Genomic DNA, 26,840 nt, shown 5'->3' with positions numbered 1-26,840 from the left:
TTCATTAGGAAGTGTCAGCTACTCAACTGCGTCCACCTCTTTGCCACCCCATGGGCTGTAGCCTGCCAGACTCCTCTGTCCATGGGATCTCCCTGGCAAGAATGCTGGAGCAGGTTGCCATTTCCTTCCCCAGGGAATCTTCCTGACCCAGGAATCGAACCCCATTCTCCCTCATTGCAGGCAGACACTTCACCAGCTGAGCCACCAGGGAGTGTTAGTCGCTCAATCGTGCCCGACTTCTTTGCGACCCCATGGACTGCAGCCCACCAGGCTCCTCTGTCCATGAGATTTTCCAGGCAAGGATACTGGAGTGGGTTGCCATTTCCTTCTCCAGGGGATCTTTCCAACCCAGGGATCGAACCCAGGTCTCCTGCACTGCAGGCAGATTGTTTACCCACTGAGCCACCAGGAAAGCTCCATATAATTATTAATTTCATATATTTTTAAATAATAGTCAACCTGAAGGCCACTGTTTGTTTGTCTGGATTCAAACACATTTACTATGTTTCCATCCAACACCTTTATTGTTCTGTTATTTTTTTAAGATTTTTTTGAGGACTTCCCTGGTGGTACAGTGTGTAACAATCTGTCTGCCAATGCTGGGGACACAGATTCGATCCCTGGTGCAGGAAGATTCCACATGTGGTGAAGCAACTAAGCCCATGTGCCGCAACTACTGAGCCTGGGCTCTAGAGCCTGCAAGCCGCAACTGAGCCCAGGTGCTATAACTACTGAAGTCCGAGCACCCTAGAGCCAGTGCTATGCAACAAGAGAAGCCAGTGTAATAAGCCTGCACACCGCAACTAGAGAAAGCCTGTGCACAGCACCAAAGACCCAGCACAACCAAAAAAAATTAAAATTTTTTTGTGTGAACCATTTACTGAATTTATTACAACACTGCTTCTGCTTTAAATTTTGGTTCTTTGGCCTTGAGGCATGTAAGATCCTAGCTGCCTGACCAGAGACTGACCCCACGCCCTCTGCACTGGAAGGCAGTCTTCCATGGAACTGCCATGGAAGTCCCCCGTCATTACTGTTGAGGTTCAAATTATCCCAAATTTGTCTTGGGGGAGGCTTTTGAAGTTAGCTCTTGAATTCCCTTGCCCTGTTATAAGCAGTCTTTGGTAGCCTTCTTTATTTGGGGAGGACAAGATTTTATATGTTCATTTTGTACATTTTCTGCCCCAGACCTGAAATCATCTATTTCTCTAAAGAGCCCTGATTCTGAAGGCCATTGTTTTCAATGGTCTTTTAATTCACAAAATGCATCTGGGACTTATGAGAATCAAGAGGTTAGAAAAAGAAAGCAAACATCACTCAATCATCATATTAAAGTATTTTGAATTCTCAAAAAGGAAAAATTAAAAGGATTCTTTTTTCATTATCAGTCTAAAGTTAATTCTTGAAAATTGAGATGTCTAAAATATGGGAACAGATTTTAGAGCAGTCTGTGTACTATAGGTCACTCACAAATAGGAACTAAAACAAGTCAATTTAGAATCACACTGATATCTCTATAGGCACATATAATAAAAGCAAATGCTTGGAAAATTAAGCATCATCTCATGAATGACCTCAATTCTATTAGGTCATTCAATCTTCCTTCACCATAAGTTTTTAGCTAATAGCTTAAACTGCTAACAATTCTCAAAATAACCTCTAAGCCACACACAAAAAAATTCAAATAACTCTAGTATCTGTCCAGAGAAGGCAATGGCACCCCACTCCAGTACTCTTGCCTGGAAAATCCCATGGATGGAGGAGCCTGGTGGGCTGCAGTTCATGGGGTCACTAAGAGTTGGACACGATTGAGCGACTTCACTTTCATGCATTGGAGAAGGAAATGGCAACCCACTCCAGTGTTCTTGCCTGGAGAATCCCAGGAACAGGGGAGCCTGGTGGGCTGCCATCTATGGGGTCACATAGAGTCAGACACGACTGAAGTGACTTGCAGCAGCAGCAGTATCTGTCACTTTCATTTCTCACGACAATCCTAAAAGGCCAAACCCTCAAGATGTCATATGTAGATATAGTCATTTTTTTAACTTTAGGCTCTCCTATTCCAACTCATTTCAGGCTCACCTTCCAGGAATATAATGATTCATCAAGTCATTTCATTACTTCGAATCTATTGATGATTCTTTATTTCCTTTCATATCAATAGTCACAAGTTTTCTAAGACAACCATGCCTCCATCATGGTAACAGAGCCCAATCCTAACACCTTTCCTTTACCTTAATGTCTACAGAGTTGATTCTACCCTTTCTGGTCTCTTGTTCAATCCTGCCTGTTGCTTGTTAACTCTGGTTTGTTTCTTCCACCCATTTATCTCTAAAAATCTCCCTGCTGTGTTATTGCCACTTTTCCCTCCCTTCTAAATCGATGTTGAAAAATTTGGGTTACCTAAAAGCAGCCTCTTTAATGCCCTATTCAACCTTTGAACGTGCACATTTGACACTGTCACCGCTATTCCCTGATAGTCTCATCTCATCCAATTTCCAACGTATTACCATTTTAAAGCTATCATTTTTAATTCATATAAAATATTTGGGGCCCTGGTATACATGTTTTTCAAAAACTTTCACACATATTACAATACTATTCAGCAACAAAAACAAATTACTTAATATACACAATAACATGAATGAATAATAAGAACGTTTAAGTGAAACAAACTGATACAAAAGGCTACAAATACATGACTTTATTTATATGACATAAATGAACAAAACTATAGGGACAAAAACCAGATGAATGGTTAGTTGTCAGGAACTGGAGTGGAGGAGGGGAGAACCACAACAAAAGAGTTACAAGGGAATTTTCTGATGTGACAAGAATGGTCTGTACCTCTATTGTGGTGGTAACTGTATGACTATATATCTGATGCAAAGAACTGACTCATTGGCAAAGACCGTGATGCTGGGAAAGATTGAGGGCAGGAGGAGAAGGGGATGACAGAGGATGAGATGGCTGGATGGCACCACCGACTCGATGGACATGAGTTTGAGTAAGCTCCAAGAGTTGGTGATGGACAGGGAGGCCTGGCGTGCTGCAGTCCATGGGGTCACAAAGAGTCGGACATGACTGAGCAACTGAACTGAACTGAACATTTGTCAAACCTAAAAAAAAAAAATAATGAAAACCTAAAAAAGAGAATTTTAATACACGTTAATTATATCTCAGTAAGTGTGTTAGTTGCTCAGTCATGTCCAACACTGTGCGACCCCATGAACTGTAGCCTGCCAGGATCCTCTGTCCATGGAATTCTCTAGGCAAGAATACTGAAGTGGGTTGCCATGTCCTTCTCCAGGGGATTTTCCCAACCCAGGGACTGAACCCAGGTTGACTTCCCTGGTGGCTCAGATGGTAAAGCATCTGTCGACAATGTAGGAGACCCAGGTTCAAGCCCAGGGTTGGGAAAATCCCCTGGAGAAGGAAATGGCAATCCACTCCAGTACTACTGCCTGGAAAATCCCATGGAGAGAGAAGCCTGGTAGGCTACAGTCTATGGGGTCACAAAGAGTCGGACACGACTGAGCGATTTCACTTTCTGCATTACAGGCATATTCTTTACCATCTGAACCACTGGGAAGCCTATATTGCAATAAAACATGCCTTAAAAAAGAATATTTCACAGATGATTGCAATGCACTGATCTAAAGATTTCAAAATCTCTATCTCCAGCCCCAATTATCTGCCTGAGAAACTTCCACCTGAACCTCAAGGTAGCTCAAGCTTACTGAGTACAGCTAAACTTCCTTATTTATTCCACCATGCCTACTCTTCCCTCTTGTATTCCTTACCTCAGTTAACGGCACTACCATCACCCATATCCCAGTCTCCCAACAGAGTAGATTCAGCCGCAACTCATCTTCCTTCACATTTCATATTCAAACACTGAATCCTTTTCTCCCAGATATACAGCACCTCCTTTCCCATCCTTCTGCTACTGTTATGACCTACTTTCTCTAACCTGTAATAAATTTAATAGTGCCTTCACTGGTATCTGCTTCCAGACTCTCCTCATTCTGTCCCATCTGTCACAATGCCATCTGAGAGAGCATCCTAAAACACAAAGCTGATTACAGTATATGCAACATCAGTTCCTAGCTACATAGTATACAGAGAACTCTGCTTATAGTGTGAGCTCCAGCAGGATCCCCCAACTTCTCATTTCCTGTCATTCCCTTACATGCATATCCTGAAACTCACTAATCACTAAATTTGCTATAGTCTTTCCTTAGGCTATGCCTATAAGCATATATAGCTTTTCCATAGGCTATGCCTATGCCTATGAGCCACAGGACTTCCCTACAGCTCAGATGGTAAAGAATTTGCCTGCAACGCAGGAGATCTGGGTTTGATCCCTGGGTCAGGAAGATCCCCTAGAGAAGGAAATGGCAATCCACTCCAGTACTCTTGCTTGGAAAATCCCATGGACAGAGGAGTCTGGCAGGCCTCAGTCCATGGGGTCACAAAGAGTCAGACACAACCAAGTGACTAACACACATGAGCACAGACTAACACACATGAGCATATCTACACTTCCCTTACTTCATTCAACCTGAAATTCTAGGGTGTCTTAAATTTAGGATGAAGCTCAGTGTCATCTCCTCTAACAAAAACAGATGTAACCACTAAACTAAACCACTAAACAAAGGTAACGTTCCCTTATGCAGCCTCAGAATTATTTACATAGCTATATCAGAGCACATTATAGTCATCTGATTATCACTTACTGGGCATTGTGGGATTATGAAAATACAAAGATGGATGAAACAAAATCCCTGCTCAGATCTCAGCTTTAACTACCTATTCAAGTATTCCTTTGGCAGCTTGAAAAGCCTTACAGATGTTTTGTTTTGTTTTCAGGACTGTAAAGGAAACTCATATGGAAATAGTTGTAAAAACGTTAAGTTTGTGGTATAATATTGTGTTCTAAATATTAACTCAAATATTGAGAACAATTAGTGGATCTAGTAAGTACTGTAATTTTGAAATAATGAGCATAAAGAATTTTTCTCAAATATCTGCATCAATCAACTGTAGTGTGTTAAAACTATCTAAGATTCCTCTTGGTGATCAAAAGTTATAGGAACTACTAATACTATTGAGGTTTGTTGCCTACATTTTAACTGAAGAAATTGCTAAATTGTGGTTAGAGTTAGTAAAAGTAAATATGTCATTTTTCCCCCTCTATCCAAGTCCCTTTGTGCACAGATCCTTTGTGCACTTGTAAACGTGACATTAAGGACTCCTCCTTTAGGAGCTCTTAGTTTAGGCTGTGAGACTGATCTATAAGCCTTTCCAAGCTGCCAAAGGAATAACTGGTAGGAAAAATGATTAAGAATCCCTGCCTTAGAGAATCTCATTGTTTTTCTTAGGCTCTTCACTGAATCTGGCATTTAAAAACAAAACAAAACCAAAAAACAGTGCACAAAAGGTACTTACCAAATGAATGAACCAATACATGTTTGAAGTTAATTTTTTAGTTCCTCCGCATTTTTAAAACAAAGTGAAGTCTTTATTTTATGAATAATATAAAGGCAGGTTATCGGATACAACATCTTCAGTTACCTCTAAAAAAGTTACACTGAACAAGTTTTGGGTGATATCTTTTTAAGAGCTCTAACTTTGTCAACTTTGAAAGTGACACAAGTGATGTCTTTTCATACTTTTCCACTATGTAAGATTTTGGAAAATTCATTCACAAACACTCTTTCTTACTGTGAAGGAGTAATGAGGAGTAATGAGGCCAGCTAACAAAGGTGACTCCCAGCATAGGTCTGCATGTTAGAGGTAAGCAGGGTCAGATGATAAATAAATTCCAAGAAAAGAATAAATGCAAGATTAAAATTATATAGCAATATGATTTTTAAACAGCCACAAATTCTTACAACTCTAGAATATTTAAATATACCTATTAAATATTTTAAGAAATACAGTCATCAGATCTGTGATTCCTCCCAGCAAAAACTCTTTTTCTGGAGAGAAAGAAGGGTCTGAGAACCATCTACAGCCAGACAAGTAATAATGTTTTCTCATGATCTCTCTCCCAATTAACTACTAAGGATCAGTAAGTATCTTCTATTAATTTATACCTTGTTATAAAATTACAAAACTTTTACAAATATCATCTAAACAAATAAGTACATTTAAATATGCTATATATTGTTTCTGTATTAAGGTATATAGGAATGGACTGAACTCAAGCAAGTTGCCAGTTTCTCAGAAGTTCCTAGTTTCATGAAAGTATGTGCACAAGTAAAAATAATTATGACCAAAGAAAGACTCTAATGCATAGTTAAGCTACAGTGGAACATTAGTGTTTGTTTAGTATCTAGTTTCCAGCTCTGAACTACTATAAATAAGATATGAGACACCAAACAAACCTACGTAATACCAACTGGTACTAGAAGACAACAGGGCTTTTTTTTCCCCTGGCAAACAGTTATTTTATTGTGCATGCTATGTTTTCAGAAAGCTGAACAATCTTTCCTCTCAGTTTTTAAAAAAACACGTAAAACATATCAACATATATTTAACTGAAGAATTTGGCAGTTAGAAAATACAAAATCCCAAGATATTTTTTGTACACAACCAAACAAAACAGTAAGGATAAGGAACAGATCACTTGAAAAAAAAAATCCAATCTAATAATTTCATGTTGAATCTATGAAATATTTTAAGATAGCATTCTTGATAGTTAACTCTGCTCTAAGTACAGAGTTTCATGCTAGTAATTTTAATTTACTCCTTATAATAGTAAGTTGGAAAAATTGAATTTAGTAAATATATATAAGTATTTCTAACCTCTGGCTTCTAAAACATTATCTCCAATTCTCAAAACTTACCTCCTCAGAAATCCATCACATGCTTAAGGAAAGAAGTAGCTGAGATATTATTTAAATGTACTTAAATACACAGCTGAGATATTAGTTAAATTTCCTACTCCTATAGAACCATCTGCGGTTGTCAGCAGTTACAAGGAAGAAGGTTAGACTACAGTGGAGCAGCAGAAGGGAATTCTTTGAGGCACAGGAATTATTCTGTGTTGGTGGTGGTAGTTGTAATAATCTAGTCATGTATTTGAAATGAAAATAAATACATGTGGAGGTTCTTACCAGCACTATTCACAATTGCCAAGAGATGGAAAAAGCCTAAATGTCCACCAACAAGTGAATGGATAACAATCTGTGGTATATAAATACAATGGAATGCTAATCAGCCATAAAAAGGAATGATACACGCTATAACATGGATGAACCTGGATACATTACACTAAGTGAAAGAAGTCAGACGTGACAAGTCATTATTATACAATTCTATTAATATGAATGAAATATTCAACATAGATAAATCCAGAGACAGACAACAGACTGGTGGTTGCCAGTGGCTAAGGGGGAAGGAAAGAAGAAACCACTTAATGGATGAAGTGTTTGCTTCGGAGATGTGGAAATGTCTGGAACTACTTAAAAATATAGGTGATGGTTGTACAATATATGATGAATGTACTAAATGCTACTGAACTGACTTTAAAAATGGTTAATTTTATGTTATATGAACTTCACATCAGTAAATTATATACATATACATGAAGCTTCATACAGAAGCAAAATGGTGATAATGATGGTATCAGTGAAAATGATATACGACTGGTAAAATGAAAATTGGTACAATCACTTTGGAAAACAGTGCAATAAAATCCAATAAAGCTAAACATATCATATCTTATGACCTATAAATTCAGTTCAAAGTACATATGCAACAGAAATGTGGACATATCTTCCCCAAAAAATTTATACAATAACATTCATAGCAACATCATTCTGTACAACCTTAAACTGGAAACGATCCAAATATCCATCAACAAAGTAGCCTGGGTAAATAATCTGTGGCATACTCACACAAAGTGAAGACTGTACTTTGGCAGTTCTCAACTAGATTCTGCCCCCTCTCCAGGGACATCCAGCAACATCTAGAGACATTTTAGGTTGTCATTATGGGTGGTAGGGGGTGGGGGTGGGGGAGGCTGCTACTCACATCTTGTGGTTCGAGTGGGGGATGCCGGTAAAATCCTTCAGTGCACAGAAGAGCCCCCCATAACAAAAAAATTACCCCATCCAAATGTCAGTAGGGAAATTCTAGCCTACAGGAAGGAGAAGGAACTAGACTACATACACTACAAAGGAAAATGCAAACATAACACTGAGCGAAAAAGAAGCCAGACAAGCAGAGAGTTTGTAAATGGTCCCATTAATATAAAGCTCAACATCAGACATCCCTGAGGTATGAAGTCAGGATAGTAGGGGTTGAAAGGGTCAGGAAGAAGATTATAGAAACACAAGCAACATTCTATTTCTTGAACCGGGTACCAGTCACCTCGCAGCATGTCTAAATTCACTGAGCTGAATAGTCAAAATGTGGACAGTTTTCTTAATTATACTATTCTTCAATAAAAAGTTTAAGAAATTCATAGGACTTTATACCACAAAAAGGGAATTACTGTATATAAACTTTTAAATAAAAAAATTTTCAATGCTTTTCTACTACAAATCAGTTAAAATTCATTATCACATTGGTTAATATTTCTCTGAAAAATTTCTCCTTTGGACTCTGATAATTCCAAGTCCTAGCTATGCCACTTATCGTTTGTGTTGATCTTGATCAAATTACATATTTCATTCTATATCTTTTTAAAATTACAGAAGCTACAGATCTTACTGCCAGGTGAATACAAAATAGCAAACAAGTATAAAACATGAAAAACCCATCCTAGCAATCCTTCTTCTCAGACCTAGCCACTTTCAACATTCAACACTTCTCTGTTTCCATCTAGACTTTTTCCTATGTATGTACAAATAAACACAATAATAGTGCTGAACATTTAAGTCTAATGCAACATCACACTGCACACTATCTCGTAACTTTTAAAACTTTAATATATGTGTAAACCTCCACACCAGGGAATACAGATTACCATGTTCTATTTAATAGCTACACAGTATTCCAATATATAGCCATAACTTATTTAATAAATCTAATTATGGCCACAGTAACAAATTGGAAATAACTTCAAATAAAATTTTAATAAACATCAGAATATGCTTACATGATCACTTTTGCACAACTGCAGCACTCTAAAATAGTTGTGCCCATATACACTCTCACAATCACAGAACAGGGCTTGCTTTACCACTCCTGCTGTAATAATATATCACTGTTTTTAACCCTTACTGGACTGACAGCTTAGTGAATTGGAGATACAATATCTTGATTTGCAATTTTTAATTAATGAGGTTAACCATCATTCAGAATGTTTAAAGGTCATTTTTTTAATGTCTTCATAATTTTCTTGTTTATATCCCTTGTGGAGAAAGGTATAAAATCACATTAAGTTTTACCTTCTTCATGTGCAAACTGAGCTGAAACTACTTATCTCTTAGGATGATTGAGAAATTAAATGATAAAACGGGAGTATAATCAGTGAGTGATAACGTGGGCTTTACATCAAAATCATGCTGGAGAGTTTCAAAGCAAAGCAAAATAATCACCTGTCCAAAATCCTACCCTGTAAGATTAAGAATTAACTCCAAGTAGGGCAATCTGCCGGAGAAGGTGATGGCACCCCACTCCAGTACTCTTGCCTGGAGAATCCCATGGACGGAGGAGCCTGGTGGGCTGCAGTCCATGGGGTTGCCAAGAGTCAGAGACGACTGAGCGACTTCCCTTTCACTTTTCACTTTCACACATTGGAGAAGGAAATGGCAACCCACTCCAGTGTTCTTGCCTGGAGAATTCCAGGGATGGCGGAGCCTGGTGGGCTGCCGTCTATGGGGTCGCACAGAGTTAGACATGACTGAAGCGACTTAGCAGCAGCAGTGGCAGCAGCAGGGCAATCAAAGTTTTAAAGAAGATCACAGGTGATTCTAATGTATACATCAGCTTGAGAATCTAATTTGCTGATGAGCAAATTAGAAAATGAAGGTCACTCCTTTTCTGACATGCTACCTATGTGTTCTCTTTTAGATATACACAGAATCCCTGCCACTGGATTCAACCTTTCTTGGGAGTTGGAAATTCTACTAAAAGCAGTCTCTTACTGCTTTTCACTCCCTAGACCACTAAAACAAAATAAAAATATTTTCAGTGTTTATGTACAGCTAAAACTAAATCCCAAAGTAAACATTCTTACTTACTAAACACATTATGTAAAAGGGCATTGTGCTTTGGTTGATTATCAGAATAAAATTTCATAATTTACCATACCATATGTATGTTTCAAAAACATGCATAATCTTATACTATATTATTGCAAGTGTAGAATGGATGGCATTTATTATTGTTTACTGGGAAATTCCTCCAGAATCGGAATATATCAGCACAAAGAAAGACATGTTAACACACGGTAATTAAGCAAAAATCAAAAGATAGCTTCTCCACAGATGGTACTGGATAAGCTAGATATTTGTGGGGAAAATATTAAGCTCAACCTATATGTAAAAATTAACTCAAAATGTGTTGTAGACCTAAACATAAAACCTCAAAAACTATAAAATTTATAAAAGAAAACGAGAAAAATCTTGTTGACCTTAAGGTAGGACAAAATTGCTTAGAACACATACACACATAAATATACACATAAAATCTTTAAAATATAATAAACTAGAAACTTCACCAAATAAGACTTCTGACCTTTGAAAGTAGATACCATTAAAAGAAGAGATTCAAACCAGAGATGGGAGAAAATAAGCTAACAAAGAATTTTTATCCAAATAAAGAAGTCTATAATACGTAAGAACCACTCCAATTTTTAAATGGACAAACTAGTTGGAGACTTTACAAAAGAATGCATACAATTAGGCAATGAACACCAAAATCTTTGCTCAACATCACCAGGCATGAAAGAAAGGCAAATTAAACCACAAGATGCCACTACACACACCCACAAGTACTGATAATAACTGGAATTATCATACTCATTTTTAGGGAAAAAGTAACTGGGGCAACCGCTTTGGAGAACAGTTTGGTGGTTTCTTATTAAGTTAAATACACATTTGCTTAAAAACCAGCAATTCCACTCCTAGGTATCTATCCAACAGAAGTAAAAGCATTCTCATACAAAGAGTTATACATGAATGTTCATAGCAGCTTTCTACATAATACCTCCTCAAGCCAGAAGTAATCCAAATATTCATCAACTGGTATATCAATAAATTTTAGCATATTGATAAAGTGAGATATTGGAATACGATAATAGAATAAAAAGCAATGAGCTACTGAAATAAGCAGAAACACGGATGAATCTCAGAAACATTCTGCTGAGTGAAAGAAACCAGATATGAAAGAGTATATATGGTAGGATTTCATTTACATGAAATTTTAAGATATGCAAAATTAATCTGCAGTGACAGAAAGCAGATTAGAAACTGTCTGCTGGCAGGGTAGGCAGGGGTTGGCCACTGACTACAGAAGATACAAGGGAGCCTTTGACGGTTATACAGAGCTCTACATCTTGATTGTAGCGGTTGTCAGCACAGCTGTATACATCTGTTCTAACTCATAAAACTATACCGGCTTTAAAATGAACAAGGATTTGTTTTAATGAAGTATGGTAAGACACAGACATGGAAATAACTATCATGAAGGAAGAAATTTATACTCACAATTCCCTAGAATTAGGAAGAATGCCACACCACACCTGGCCATCATGGGTGGGTAAGGAGGCAGAAGGAAAGACAGAAAAAAGTGGCAAGAACTTTTATTGTGTTTTCACAGGAAAGAATGGCAAAGTAAACACGCTAAGCAGGTTTAGGATTGACTAGTCTGAGTAATTTTAGTGGTCTCCACAGTACAGAAACTGTCCCCAGTTGGCTGGTACCTGGCCCTGGGTGATTAGAGCAGGGAGACAGTGGCCCAGGAGTGTAAGAACTCAATAAAGGAGGTGGTTGAGGGGTTCCTCAACCAATCCTCCAACCAAAGGAGGACTGGCTGGTTTGCAAGTGAAAGGCACACTCCTGGAGTTGTCCTTTGCTATCTCTAAGAATTAGTTACCCTGGAAGGGGCAGTTGGCCATTCAACTAACTGAAATAATCTGATAATCAGCATAAACAGACAATAAATCCATTAGGTAAACAGTCGATGGACAACTTTAAAATGGAAGAATGAATCAGGCACATACTACCTGAATCTGTTGATCAAACTTAGCACCACTTAAAGTGGGACAACCAAAGTTATGTGCTTTGTGATAAAATGCAGTAACAAGTACACATCACATCTAAACACAAAACTCTGCACCTAAATTCAATCAAGTCTCTAGATCTAACTCTCAATTTAAAGAAAGTAAGGTGGAGAGAGGAACAAGGAAAAGAACACAGTGAAGATGAAATCAGATCCAAATCAAAGTGTACAATATTCTACCAACAAATTGGGCTTCCCTGGTGGCTCAGTCAGTAAAGAATCCACCCGCAACATGGGAGACCTGGGTTTCATCCCTGGGTTGGGAAGATCCCCTGGAGGAGAGTATGGCAACCCACTCTAGTATTCTTGCCTGGAGAATCCCCATGGACAGAGGAGCCTGGCAGATTCCAGTCTATGGGGTTGCAAAGAGTCGGACACAACTGAACGACTAAGCACAAAAACATATTAGAATCCTAAGTCAAACTCTAAAAAGACATTTCCAAGACAATCAGGGGAAACTGAACACGGACTGAGTATTAAATACTAAGGAATCATTGCTCACTTTCAGGGTAACAGTAATGTTTTAGAGATTCATACTCAAGTATTCATGAATGAAATGACAGAACATCTGGAGTTTAAAATATTCCAGCAGTAACAAGCAACAGTATTAAGTCCCTTGTGCCTCAGATAATAAAGGATCCGCCTGCAATGAAAGAGCCCAGGTTGATATTGTTATTAATTGTCTCTTCACTTTTCTGTTTGGAATTTTTCATAAGAAAAAGTTTAAAAAACTTTTTTAAGAAATCCAAGTTAAACAATGGTGCAGCACTCGTGTGCTGATATATTAAAAGCCCATTCAAATGATGGTAAACGAAGTGTGTGCAAATGTGTGTAAATACACACACACACATATATACACACACACCACACAGATATATACACATATATTTAAGACAGAGAATATGAAAGGAAAAATTTCAAGGATAAAGAGACTTCAATAAACATTTGAAAGATGAAAAGAAGCAACTGACTTTTCAAAAACATAAGCAGTTACAACCTAAATGTCAATGAATGTCCTGGAGCAACCAAAGAATTCATCTCCTCAGAGTATCTAAGAAGCAAAGACCTTGGAAACATAAAGTCCCTTGGAAGGTGAAGGAGAGGCAAAGGAGCAAAAAGCATATCCTCCACAGGATGTGAAAGTGACTTTCTCCATCCTCTCTTAACTCACTGCTTATACATAACAAATCTTTATTTTCTAGGGAAACCTGTCCAAGTTGCAGCAGCCTCACAGTGTCTCTAGATTGAAAGGCCCATCAGGTATAAACAAATGAATTTTTTTTTTAAAAAAAGGTATATCACTGTGAAATTTCAGAACAAAATAAAGAGAAAACTGGGAAAATTCCAAAAGTTTCCCAAGGGTTGAGAGTTATGGCTCTGACCTTCTCAGCAGCAATACTGGTAGTCAGAAGACCAAGGAGCAATACCTTCCAATTTCTGAGTTAAAATGATTCTCCACACAGAACTCCGCATCTACTAGATGGGCCAAACATAAAAATAAACACTTTTTCAGATGGGCAAATCTCAAAAAATTTATCTCAAGCAATCACTCTCAGGAAGCTCCTAAAGGGATACGTACTACAAAAACAAGGGAACAATTCAAAAAGGAAGAAGTCATGGAAGCCAGTCTACAAGAGATCCTAACTTTAAAAGGTCAAAGGAATTTCCAGGAGGAAGGCTTATAACAATGCTATGGAGCAGAACTACAGGGCAGCAACCCAAGCTAGAGCCAGAAAAGGTCAGAGGTCTCCAAGACAGATATATCCATGAGGAAAAAAAAATAACTAACCAATTATTGAGAAGCTTTCACTAAAAGAAATAAGTTGTTTTGAGAGATATTTTATGGAGTTCTTAAGCTCAAGATTCCAAAGAAAATAAGGTGAACCAAAAAAGTAAAAAGAAAAATAAAGGCAATTAACTCCAAGAGATTTTTTTTAATACAATAAAACACATAAAATATATTTAGTTCAGCAGTGAATGTTTTATAATACAACAAAATAGTTAACCTTGATTATTTAAACTAACCAAAAATTATAATATTGGAAGAATAAAGAAAAAAGGAAAGGGCATACATGGGTATGTGTATATGTATGCATGCTTAAGACCTAAATCTTTACCAATACAGGAAATTGATAATGTCTAAAATGAATAAATTTTTTATAAAACAGTATATTCATATTATTTATAAACATAAAAACAACTACTCAAAGAAACACCAAACAATTAAAAGAGCAGTTGAATCCAGGATCAGGACTGGGTTGGAGGAATTTACTCTAAGTAAATTCCTGTCATAATATTGTTGGGCTGGGGGCAAAACATTTCATCTCTTAATTTAGAATCAGAGTCACAAGTGAAGAGCATGCCAAACTAGCCAGTCAGAAGTTCCAAGGGTCCAGAAGTCATTCAAGGAATACCATATACTGGGTAATGTAAGTACAAGTGGTGCCTTAACATGGGGTTTTACTGTCTGATGGTTAAACTATGTTCAGAAATTTCTTTGAGAAAATTTAAAACACGACTTTATTTTCTTGGGCTCCAAAATCACTGCAGAGGGGGACTGCGGCCATGAAATTAAAAGACGCTTGCTCCTTGGAAGAAAAGCTATGACAAACCTAGACAGCACAGTCAAAGTTATGGTTTTTCCAGGAGTTATGTATGGATGTGAGAATTGAACCATAAAGAAAGCTGTGAAAGCGAAGTTGCTCAGTCGTGCCCGACTCTTTGCGACCCCATGGACTGTAGCCTACCAGGCTACTCAGTCCATGGGATTTTCCAGGCAAGAGTACTGGAGTGGGGTGCCATTTCCTTCTCCAGGGGATCTTCCCAACCCAGGGATTGAACCTGGGTCTCCCGCATTGCAGGCAGATGCTTTACCGTCTAAACTACCAGGGAAGTCAAACTGTGGTGTTGGAGAAGACTCTTGAGAGTCCCTTGGACTGCAAGGAGATCAAACCAGTCCATCCTAAAGGAAATCAGTCCTGAATATCCATTGGAAGGACTGATGCTAAAGCTGAAGCTCCAATACTTTGTCCACCTGATGTGAAGAACTAACTCACTGGAAAAGACCCTGATGCTGGGAAAGATTGAAGGCAGGAGGAGAAGGGGACAATAGAGAATGAGATGGTTAGATGGCATCACCAACTCAATGGACCTGAGTTTGAGCAAGCTCCAGGAGTTGATGACGGACAGGGAAGGCTAGCGAACTGCAGTCCATGAGGTCGCAAGGAGTCGGGCACAACTGAGCAACTGAAATGAACTGAAGTTATTCACAAATAATTTTATATTTCTGCATTCTATAATTGTATAGTATATATGTTTTATATTCTAATCAGGAATTAACAGAAATCAATATAACACTAAATATCGATATCTGTGGGAATCCTATCACAATTCAACTTTACTCACCTTGCATTAACGTCACAATCTATAGTTTCTTGCTATAAATAGAAAACTTTAAAAATCATATAACAGACCACAACAGGGTGGAAAAGCAGGCCAGAAAGTTGCAAAGAGCCTGCCAGCTACATCCTACAAATGCAATCACAAACATAAAACAGTACAAACTGAAATGGCTCATAATCCCACACACTCTTAACACCAACTCTGCCACTCTAACTATCAGGATTATACAAAGGTGTAATCTCTCTGGGGTGACTTGGGATAAAATGCTATTGTGTCAAGGGATACTATATACTGGGTGATGGGAGTACAAGGAAGTAGATCCCTAGAGCTCTGGCTGTGTCCCCAAAGATCTACGTTAAACTGTTACCCCATTTCCCCATAAGGTCTACTTAACAATCAAAAGGCCTAAGGACAAAGAATGCTCAAATGGAAAAGAAATTCCATGGTACCTCAAAACCTCTTGTGTTCTTGAAATAAACTTCCGCTACGAAAAAAAAGTACTTGAGTTCATTTACTCAGTTTTTTATCCACTCAGCATATACTGAGTATGTCAGAAAAGACTCTGTGTACATACACATACACAAATTTTGAATGTGAAAAATGGTAGAAAGGGAAAGTATGAGGTGTTATAGGGGATATAAATAGAGAACCTAACCTATTTCTGCGAAATCAGACCATTCTTGCCATCTTAAAAAGATCAAAATAATAATGAAATTTTCCTTTAAATCAGTAAACACTGAGTCAAAGAAATATGTGCTTAAATTACAGAGAAATGACTAGGCAAATAACCCAAAACAGAAACATCTTTGTTAAAGGAAATGAAATTTCTTCAATTCAGTGACTATTTTTATTCATCACTCATTCATCAAATATTTATTGAATGCCTTCTGTGAATCAAACACCAGGAATAAAGCACGAAACAAGTTATACCATGGAACTTGGTCCTAAGTACCCTATGGAACTTAAAATCTTCTAAAGCATTCAGATACGTAAGAAGCAGTTACCACCCAAGAAACTGTCTTAATGGTAAATACGGTTTCTACTGGAGCTTCAAAGACAGATGTGTTGTAACCATATAATTCCAAGGAATGTGCAAACATATGAACCAGAATAGTCTAAAGAAACATCAAACTTCTAGTTAATTCAGAGCCCACAGCTAGAGGAAAAATTAGAAAGAAGACTGGAAAGAATAAACTGACGGGTGAGGAAGTATGAGAAGGAATTCTACCATTTAAGAGACTACCATGCCATTAAATCCTCAAAACAACTCTAAGATGGTAGGCACAATGGGTACTGGGACTCTCTCTTCAGTATCCACTCCTCTACTCTGACATATCTACACACACAGCGTCTTTAATGACGACACGATACTATTTCCCAAGGTTACACAAACAGGACACATTGGGAACAACTCTACAGGAGGCTGACAGGACAAGCTGAAAAATTTGGACATTATTACAAACAAAGGCATGGGTGTCTGTGCCAAGTCACTCCAGTTGTGTCTGACTTTTTGCAACTCCATGAACCACGGCCCACCAGTCTCCTCTGTCCATGGGATTCTCCCTGCAACAATACTGGAGTGGGTTGCCATGCTCTCCTCCAGGGGATCTCCCCACCCAGGTACTGAACTCGCATCTCTTACATCTTGTGCCTTGGGGAGGGGGGTTCGTTACCACTAGCGCCACTCGCCACTCGGGAAGCAAAGGTGCTGGAACTCAAATGTCTGAATTTGTATCTTAATTATTTGTATCTTAATCACTTACTGTGTGATCCTGAACAAGGTCCTTAACTTCTCTCTCTGCCTCCATTCCCTCATCTATGAAAGAGGAATAATCAGACCTACTTTATAAAGCTACTGTGATAAATAAATGAATTAGTATGTGTAAAACACTTAAAACAGTGCCTGGCACAGAGCAATCCTCTATTAAGCATCAGGGAGTCAAAGGAGATTTCTGAGTGCACTGATCAGAGTATGGTTTAAGAAAGTCAATTTAGCAGAATGGTATAGAGGGGAATACACACAAGGTGGGAAAGTTATGCCAAGTTTTTATGAAACCCATTCAAGGTCTAAAGGAGATGGTGGCAGCGGGAAATGGAGAAGAACTAAGATACTGCAGAATCGGAAGCGACAGGATTTAACAAATGACCAAATGAAGCAACCAGAGAGAAGAAAGAAGAAAAGATGATTCTCTGACTTTCAACTTGGAGGACTAAGAGAACGGTAGTGTCAGCAACAGAAATAAGATTGTGTAAGGAGAGTTTAGGAATCCTGTTTTTTGTTTTAGTTGGAGGATAATTGCTATGCAATGTTGTGCGAGCTTCTGCCACACATCAACATGGATCAGCCACAGATACACACATGTGGCTGTTATGTTTTACATGGGGAGTGTTTTTTTTTCAAACAAGTCTTTCCAAAAAGATAACTTAAAACTCAGCAAGATTTAAGACAATAATTATTATATTAGTAAGAAATAAGGTCCAAAATTCATAAGTTGAATATTAAAGCTATATTTTTATTAAACTATTTTCTTTCAAGAAATATGGTTCTAAAAAACTAATCTAATACAACTACTTTGAGACGGAATAATAAATCAACAAAATATCTGCATTTCCTAGAACAAAATTAGATTCTTAGAACCAAATATTGATACCACAGAGCATTAACATGAAGTTTAACTTAAAATTTTCAGCTTCTACTTTAATAAGAAAGATATGATCTCACAGAATTCTCTGTAAAGAATATTATAACTTTCTACTATTTCTAACATAAGAATAAAAGGTGTTATTTTTTAAACAGAAAATCTTGTGAATAAACAAACATTTAAAATCATATTTTAACAACTTCTGAAATATGATTTTTATGAACACTGATAATATTAGGAAACCAGTCTTTAAGAACTTCAGAAATTCAGAATGCAATCTAAAATCAGAATACTGAAAGCTTAGATAACACAGCACTAGATTGTTTTCCCTACAGAAATAGAAAGCTTTAGCAGTGAAGCCATTTCCTCCCTTTTCATTTAATACACATCTCACTTTTCCCCCAAAACATGGCCCCCTCAAAAAAATTTAAAAAACCATTAAGGTCACTAGTTATCTCCAACTTGACAAATCCAACAGATACTTTTCTGTTTCTCACCTCACAAGACCTGTCAGCAACCAGTTAATACAACAGTTTATCACACCACCATTTTTTAAACACTTCCCTTTCTGAGCTTTCCCAACACCACACAGCACTGGCCTCTCCCTATGTCTCTGGCCATTTTTTCTTTGCAGACTTTCCTCTCCCACATTTGTACATTTTAGATTTCCTCAGGACAAAATCTGTTCTTTGCAATTCTCTATCTACCTACACCCCTTTTCCTATATTATCTCATCTGTTCCCTTAGTGTTAATATTGACCATTGACCATAAGCCCAAGTTCATTATCTCCGAGCCCAACCTCTATCATGAACTCTGGATATACTTTATTAAACTATCAAATAAATCTCTCAATAACAATTAAAACTAGACCAAATCTCCAAAACAGAACTTCTGATTCTCTCTGTTCTTAAAATTAGTATGTTCATTCTAAAAATATTTACTGAGCACAGACGTAGGCACTGTGCTATACACACTGACTCAACAATGTGAACTTGAGGGAGAGAGATGATAAACTGTAAAAAGAACCATGGAGGATATAAACAGTGTGCTCTGATAGAGACTAGGGGAGAGGGCTGCTCCTTCGGACGAGGAGTTCAAGACAGGCCTCCACAGTATTATAGTCTCTCCCTGGAAAACGGCGTCTTACCTGAGCTGCTCCAGACAGAACCTAGGCATTTGTTCCCCACAAACAACTCATCATGTGGCTTACAAGGTTCTAACTCTACAATACACCTTGAAGCTGAAAAGTGCTCTCAAGCAAGCAAAGGAGAGAGATGTGGGCAAGTAATGGCAGCTGTGATACATGCCACAGAAGGAAATACAGAAAAATATGGAAGAAAACTAAAGTGAAATCTAACTTAGACAGGGAGAAATCAGAATAGGCTTCCTGGAGAAAGAATAATTAGGATAAGCCCAGATGATCACTCCAAGAAACTAAACAAAAAGCTATGTAAAATTATGCCCAAAACAAAGAACAACACAGCATGGCACCCCAAAACCTAGAACAAATCCAAAGTGATAAAATCATAGAAAAGGGAGAGGGCTAGATTAAGACAAGGCCAGAAAAAAGCAACAAATTATGAAAGATTAATGAGATCAGATCACATCAACTTAAGAAGTCTTGCTCTGGCCAAATATGGAGCCAATTTGACTGTAATGGATTAAAACACATCCAAGAGGTGATACTAAAACATGATAATTAAAATGGAGACATTCATCTAACTCAGTATAAATTATTCTAAAAAGTGATACACAAACTTTGGTGCTGACTTTCCTATAGCAAATAACCAAGTAAGTGGTAAGAGAAAGTTCACCAAGAAATAAATGCAGAAAGGACTAAAGAATCAGGATATTACCATTCTGCATCCCCTGATGCTGGGAGGGATTGGGGGCAGGAGAAGAGGACAACAGAGGATGAGATGGCTGGATGGCATCAATGACTCGATGGACGAGTCTGAGCGAACTCTGGGAGTTGGTGATGGACAGGGAGGCCTGGCGTGCTGCGATTCATGGGGTCGCAAAGAGTCGGACACGACTGAGCAACTGAACTGAACAAGATAGTGGTTTCAGGCAATAATCAATAAAAAATACTAAAACCAATAGTGAAAGAGGAATTTTATAATGTAAGAATAGTCTGAAACCAACTAATCAACCTTAGCACCACTAAAAATGGGGCAACCAGACACTATGTATGCAATACAAAGTACACTGCAAAATCTGTTGAATATTTTAAATTAAAAAAAAAAACCCTGAACCCAAGTACCCAAGTTTTCAGGAAAGAGAGAGTAAGTTGTAGCAGTGGTTCTCAAACTTGAGCATTCAGAATCACCTGGAGGGTCTGGTTAAAATATGGACTGTTGAGAACCAGTGAATTAAAGGAAATCATTAGAGATCAAACAGTCAAAAAGAGAACATGGGAAATTTCACAGAAAAAAGGATCCATTTTAAAAACAAAAACGTTTTTAGGCACATAGTTACAAACTCAATATGCAGACTGATTCAAACAAACCTACTATAAAAAGACATCTTGAGAAAATCTGAATATAGACTAAGAATAGATAATATTAATAGATATATAAATAATATACAATATTAATAAGTAATAAAACACAATAATAATAGAATAATAGCTATGTTAAAAATAACCTTATTTTTAAAAATTAAGAACTCAAGGCTACAGATTTCACAAAAGCCACACCACAAGCCACATTAAGGAGTTTGGTCCTGAACTGAATGGCTTTATACATAAGCATGAAATCATCATAGTAACAACTTCTGGTTGTGAAAGCCATGTGCTAAGCACTGCATTAAGTGTTCTACATGACTTACCTTTCTGAATCCTTAAAATAACTCTGTGTTGTGGAGATTTTAAATTCTACATCATTTTGCCTGCTTATCATGATCTGAATTAGCATTTTTTTTAAGGGATGAATGTTGAAAACAGTTTGCAGAAAAGCAACAGTGATGACAGAAAAACCAATTAAGAGGTTGTTACTCCTGCTACAGACAGTGTAAGAACAAATGTTCATGCATTAGGAATAAAATGAAAATACAGAAACTGCTTTTTGAACAAAACATGAATTATATCCTACAGACATTTACCTTTAAACAATCTTCTTCACGAAATTAGACTTCTTTCAAGAATTTTTTTAAGACTTAGTTTATTAACACAACACAATTTACTGTTACCTTCACTAATATACCTCATGACAATGCCACACAGTTGCTATTATTAACACCATTTTTAGATGAAGATAATTTTTTTTAATATTTATTTGTGCTTCCCTGGTGGCTCAGAATGTAAATTAATCTGTCTACAATTCAGGAGACCCAGGTTCAATCCCTGGGTGAAGATTCCTCAAAGAAGGAAATGGCAACCCACTCCAGTACTCTTGCCTGGAGAATCCCATGGACAGAGGAGCCTGGCAGACTACAGTCCATGGGGTCGCAGAGTCAGACATGACTGAGCGACTAACACATACATTTATTTGGCTATGCCAGGTCTTAGTTGAGGCATACAGGATCACTGATTTTTGTTGCAGCATGTCAGATTTTTAGCTGAGGCATGTGAGATCCAATTCCCTGACCAGGGATCAAACCCAGGCCCCCTGCATTGAGAGTGTGGAGTCCTACCCACTGGACCACCAAGGAACTCCGGAGAATTCTATTTACTCATCTGCTAATTTTTATAATTTTATTTATTTTCAGCTGTGCTGAGTCTTTGCTGCTGAGTGGGCTTTTCTCTGGTTGCAGTGAGCAGGAGTCACTCTCTTGAAGAGCGCAGGGTTCTCATCATGGTGACTTCTGTTGCAGAGCACAGGGTTTAGGGCTCCAGGCTGCAGCAGCTGCAGCTCCAGGCTCTAGAACACAGACTCAATAGTTGTGTCTCACAGGCTCAGGTGCTCCACAGCATGAGGCATCTGCCCAGATAAGGGACTAATCTGTGTCTCCTGCACTGGCAGGTGGGTTCTTTACCACTGAGCCGCCAGGGAAGCCCCTGAGAATTTTATTTTTAAAGTAATTATTTTATGTGTACTAAAGTTATTGAACTTACACTGAATTCTTACTTCCACTGAAAAGTATCCTGATGGAGAAAATATAAAGAGTATCTTCCCCTAGAAAGCACTGTCTTTCCCAAATTCTTTAAAAGATGAAAACAAATTACTGTTTCACTTCTATAAATGATTACAATAATATTCTTGTGATATGCTACACTCATCTCGAGCTCTGGAAGCTTAGACAGGACAAGCACCAGAAATTTGTCAGGTAAGGAACTTAAAACTGAAAGGAAATAGGTAATCCCTGACCATATTTTTCAATGAAGTAACTATGAAAGGCAATATTGAAAAGCTCCTAAGGCTTCTCTGTCTCAAGTCTTTCCTATCCTTTCCTGGCTTATCACCAATGGACCTTGTATATTGCTTACTCTAGGAACTGACTCTTACAGGCTGAGCTATAGTTAGCTGCCAATGGCTAACTGTGTCCAAGCCTGATTTAACAACTTAAGCTGACTAAAACAAAACCAAAAAAGGATTCTAGAAAGGAAAGCATTGTGTACTGGTATAAAAACTAAATTTTAGTCTATTCAAAAAATTGAGCTACATAAAAAGATGCTAAACATCGTTTATTATTTAGGAAAGGCAAATTAAAATCACAAGATACCACTAGACCCATTAGCATGGGAAACGAATCTAAAAAGAGTGGATGTATGTACATGTATAACATTCACTTTGCTGTACACCTGAAATTAACACTAACACTGTAAATCTACTATACTCCAAGGGAAAAAAAAAGTTAAGGATTCTAAAATGGTTAACAAGGAAAACTTTATGTTAGGTATTTTTTACAATACAAAAAAAGTTTTTTAATTTAAAAAACCAGACTAATGGGATTTCACTGGTAGTCCAGTGTCCAAGACTCTAAACTCCCAATGGAGGGGGCCCTGGTTCGATCCCTGGTCAGGTAACTAGATCCCACATGCCACAACTAAGATCCAGTGAAACCAAGTAAATAAATTAATTTAAAAAAAACACCAGACTAACGATATCTGGTTTTTTAGAGAATCTGGAGCAACTGTAACCTTCCTACATTACTAGTGGGACTATGAATAGTACAACTACTTTGGGAAAAGTTTGGCATATTTTTTTTTAAGTTAAGCATATGACCCAGCAATCCCACTCCAAGAGAAACGAAAATGCACTTCCACATAAAGATTTGTTCACAAACATTCACCAGCAGCACTCTTCAATACACCCCAAATTTGAAAAGAACCCAAAATGTCTGCCAACCAGTGAATGGATAAACAAATTGTGGTATACTATTCAGCACCAGCCCCCTCCCACCCAAAAAAACTGAAGGAACTACAGAAAAAAACCCAACAACTTGGATGAATCTCAAAATCACTCTGAGTTAAAGTAGCCAGACACAGAAGCCTATAAACAGTATGTTTACATTTACATGAAATTTTTTAAAAAATCGAAACTTCTGTCATTAAATAGAAAGCAGGTCAGTGATTGCCCTGGGTGAGAAGGAGTTAAGGAATGATAGCAAAGGGGCATGAGGAAATTCTTTGGGTGATGAAGTGTTCTAAAAATTCATTGGGGTTGTGGGCACACAACTCTGTGTGTGTATGTGTGTGTGTATATAAACAATAAAATTGTTTAAAAAAACACACACACAAGACTTAGGTTGATCAAATTTGCAAGTTGCTAGGTATATATATGACATTACTCAGTTTTCATTTTCTCACATGTACACTTCTGCATTTTTTAAAGTACTACCTTCCATATTGCACTGCAGTTATTGCGCTTACACATCATTCTTACACAGAAAAAAGGATCATGTAGTTATCTATACTGCTACTTGCCCTATCTCACATGGTTGTTGTGAAACATCACATGAGATAAGTGATGAGAAAGTGCTTTGGCAACTCTAAAGTAGTATTACACAACCATATTGTAGACTTACATTAAAAAAAATAATAACCTTTTTTTCACAATTACTTGAGATGCTTGGAAATCTAGATACCTCAAAGTAAATCTTTGCCTAGAAATAGAAAGCCTATTCAAATGTCACCTTTTTAATATAGCCCCCAAACTTGCTTTCTACTGACCCTTGATTTACTAGATGGCTCGATGTAGTACTATATGAACTGCAGTTTCAGTTTTCAAAAGAAAATCACTAACGAAATCTTTAAAGAAAGTCATTAGATCAGCATGGCAAGACACTTCCCAGTAGAAAAAAACAAAAGCTAGATAACTGTCTTTATTAAGTACTGTTTCAAAATGTTCATCTCTGAGATTTCCCTCTAAAAGTCAGTGAAATTTCTTTCCATTTAGTACTTCAATTCTACATATTACATAATGTTTACTAACGGGGCTTGCATTAGTGACAGAGGGTGAATAATTTTAAAGTTAGCAAAACCTTTTAAACCGGTGCGGTACAGTCATTTCAGAACGTGGCTGTTCCAAAATTTAACAGATTCTCATTTTTTCCTAGTGCTACTGTACCACTAGGCTCTTTGCAATCCTACCAGGTTTGAGTGATATTTGACATTCAGCCTACTTACGTTCACAAGTTTCCACACTGCAACAAGGCTGTGGAAAGACATAATTAAGGCTGTCTGAAAGACATAATCTCTTCATCAAATGAAGTTTCGAAACTAAACTTTATCTAGAAGTCAGGTTTATATTACAGGGTCTTACAATCTTAAAAAAGTTTTTTTTTTTTTACCAGCAACAGGTACTGTAACAAAAAAATAACCAAGTCTGTAGTACCACAAAATATCTTGGTATCGTTGTCAATTTTTATAGACTCGTTTGTAGGAACGGGTCGTCCAGTTCCAATGGGATGGTCAATTCTAGGGCCATGCTTCATTTGACTCAGCGCAGCTTCATTCTAGTCACAACCTCTTAGGTTTCACATTTCTCCTTCGACAATATTCAGGCCACAATATTCGGTCCGGTATCTGCACACCTCTAATTTAGATTTACAAGAAATCTGAAAGAACGGCAGCTTGCCGACACGCTCCTCCAGCCTTCTCTACACTCCGAAGGCTGGCCAAAACGTGCTGCTCTCTCCACAACAGCGACCAAGCTGGAACCGAGTACCCAGAGGACGACCGGCCGCGGGGAGGAGGGGAGAACTTTTCGGCCCGGAGGACGGCGGTTGAGGTCCAATCCAGCCCGCGCCCAACTCTACGCGTCGCCAGGAGGGCGTGTGGCCCCTAAGCTCAGGCCGCGATGCTCCGCCTGGAGTGGCAGAGCCGCGCGTGGCCGCCGAGCAAGACGTAAACAAACCGCCCGGGACAAGGGGGTAAGGGGCGACCGTGGGGGAGGGGGCAGAGGACGGCGCTCGAACCCTCCCGCGCTGGTCTGCAGCTGCCCTGCCCTTCCCGACCCAGGCCCTGATCCCGGTCCCGGGGCGACGCTACTGCGCGAGCGTGAACTTCGAGAAAGCCTCAGCGCCTCTGGAAGCCGGAGCCCACTAGGCCATCGGCTCCGCGCCCCTGGCCCCTCGCCCTGCGGCGACCTACCTGAACGCGCAATCCGGGTCCCTCGCATCCCGACCGGGCGCTCCCAGGCCGTTCCTCTTGCTGAAGAGCTTCTGGAACAGGGTAGGGGCCATGGTGGCCACGGCCAGGCCGGGGTCGCTCCTCAGGGAACTCGCCAGGCCCCCGCTGCTAGAGCTGCCCCGCCACCCCCATAGGCGCCTCAGTCATATGACAGAAATTAGTCACTTCAAACGGCCACGGCGCGCGGGGCGGGGCGCGAGGCAAAGCCGGCGTCCATTGGCTGGCGATGAGCCGCATCACGTGGCGGCGCGCGGAGCAGAGTGCAAGGCGGGGATCCTGGGCGGAGTTGGCGCCCATAGGCTGGCTGGTGGAGGGCCTCACGTGGCAGCTCACGGGGCGGGGCATGCGCGGAGGGGAGGGGCGGGGGGCTGGTTGTGTCTGAGGATGTGGAGGAGGGACGAGCTCCGGTCCTGGTCTTTCTCCGTGACGCCTTCAGTTGCTAGCTGAGCCTGAGGCGGGGTGCTGCGAGGACCACGCCAGGGCCTGTGGAGTACAGAAGCCTTCACCTCCCGCACCCATGACACAAGAGAAGTTCAGGGCACCTCTAGCAACCGACCCTTTCCCGCCGTCCCCTCCTCAATCTATGTGGCTTCGCACCTCCATACATAGGCGCCAGGTGGAGTCTGGGGGCCCCCGGAGCAGGAAAGGCGCGCGAGCCTACCCCGGGGACTGCGGCAAGGGCTGGACTTTAAGCCCGAGGCCACAGGCCCGCCCAGGCGGGCCACGGAGTGGTTTATCCTCAGAGCTTGACTGTGCAAGACTGGCTCTTGGGTCTGGTAGAAGACCCTGCCGCGACACTCCGCGGGCAGCGGGCCGCCCCCCCCCCCCCCCCCGCCATGTTTCCCGCTAGCGCCTCGAACCCTGACATACCAGGAATTAGCCCCTTGGAAGAGTTAACCATAGAAGGCTCGAGATTTACACTCAGTGACGAGGTATGGAGAAAGGAACTGTGAAATTGTGAGCAAATGAGTTTTAATTGGCA

The 26,840-nt window shown here is 39.2% G+C and overlaps 1 protein-coding gene across 1 annotated transcript in view; it reads right to left on the bottom strand.

Annotated features, from left to right (window-relative positions):
* The window catches only part of FNIP1 (folliculin interacting protein 1), a 121,012-nt gene extending 95,067 nt beyond the window's left edge, over positions 1 to 25,945 (bottom strand). Inside the window, exon 1 of the mRNA XM_052644368.1 lies at positions 25,820 to 25,945. Within this exon, the coding sequence (XP_052500328.1) occupies positions 25,820 to 25,911 (92 nt within the window). The 5' untranslated portion in view covers positions 25,912 to 25,945. The remainder of the gene's footprint in view (positions 1 to 25,819) is intronic.
* Between the last annotated feature and the right edge of the window lie 895 nt (positions 25,946 to 26,840).

The sequence above is a fragment of the Budorcas taxicolor genome, chromosome 7 (assembly GCF_023091745.1).
Source record: "Budorcas taxicolor isolate Tak-1 chromosome 7, Takin1.1, whole genome shotgun sequence".
Lineage (NCBI taxonomy): Eukaryota > Metazoa > Chordata > Mammalia > Artiodactyla > Bovidae > Budorcas > Budorcas taxicolor.
This window is presented reverse-complemented; position numbering and strand designations above follow the sequence as displayed.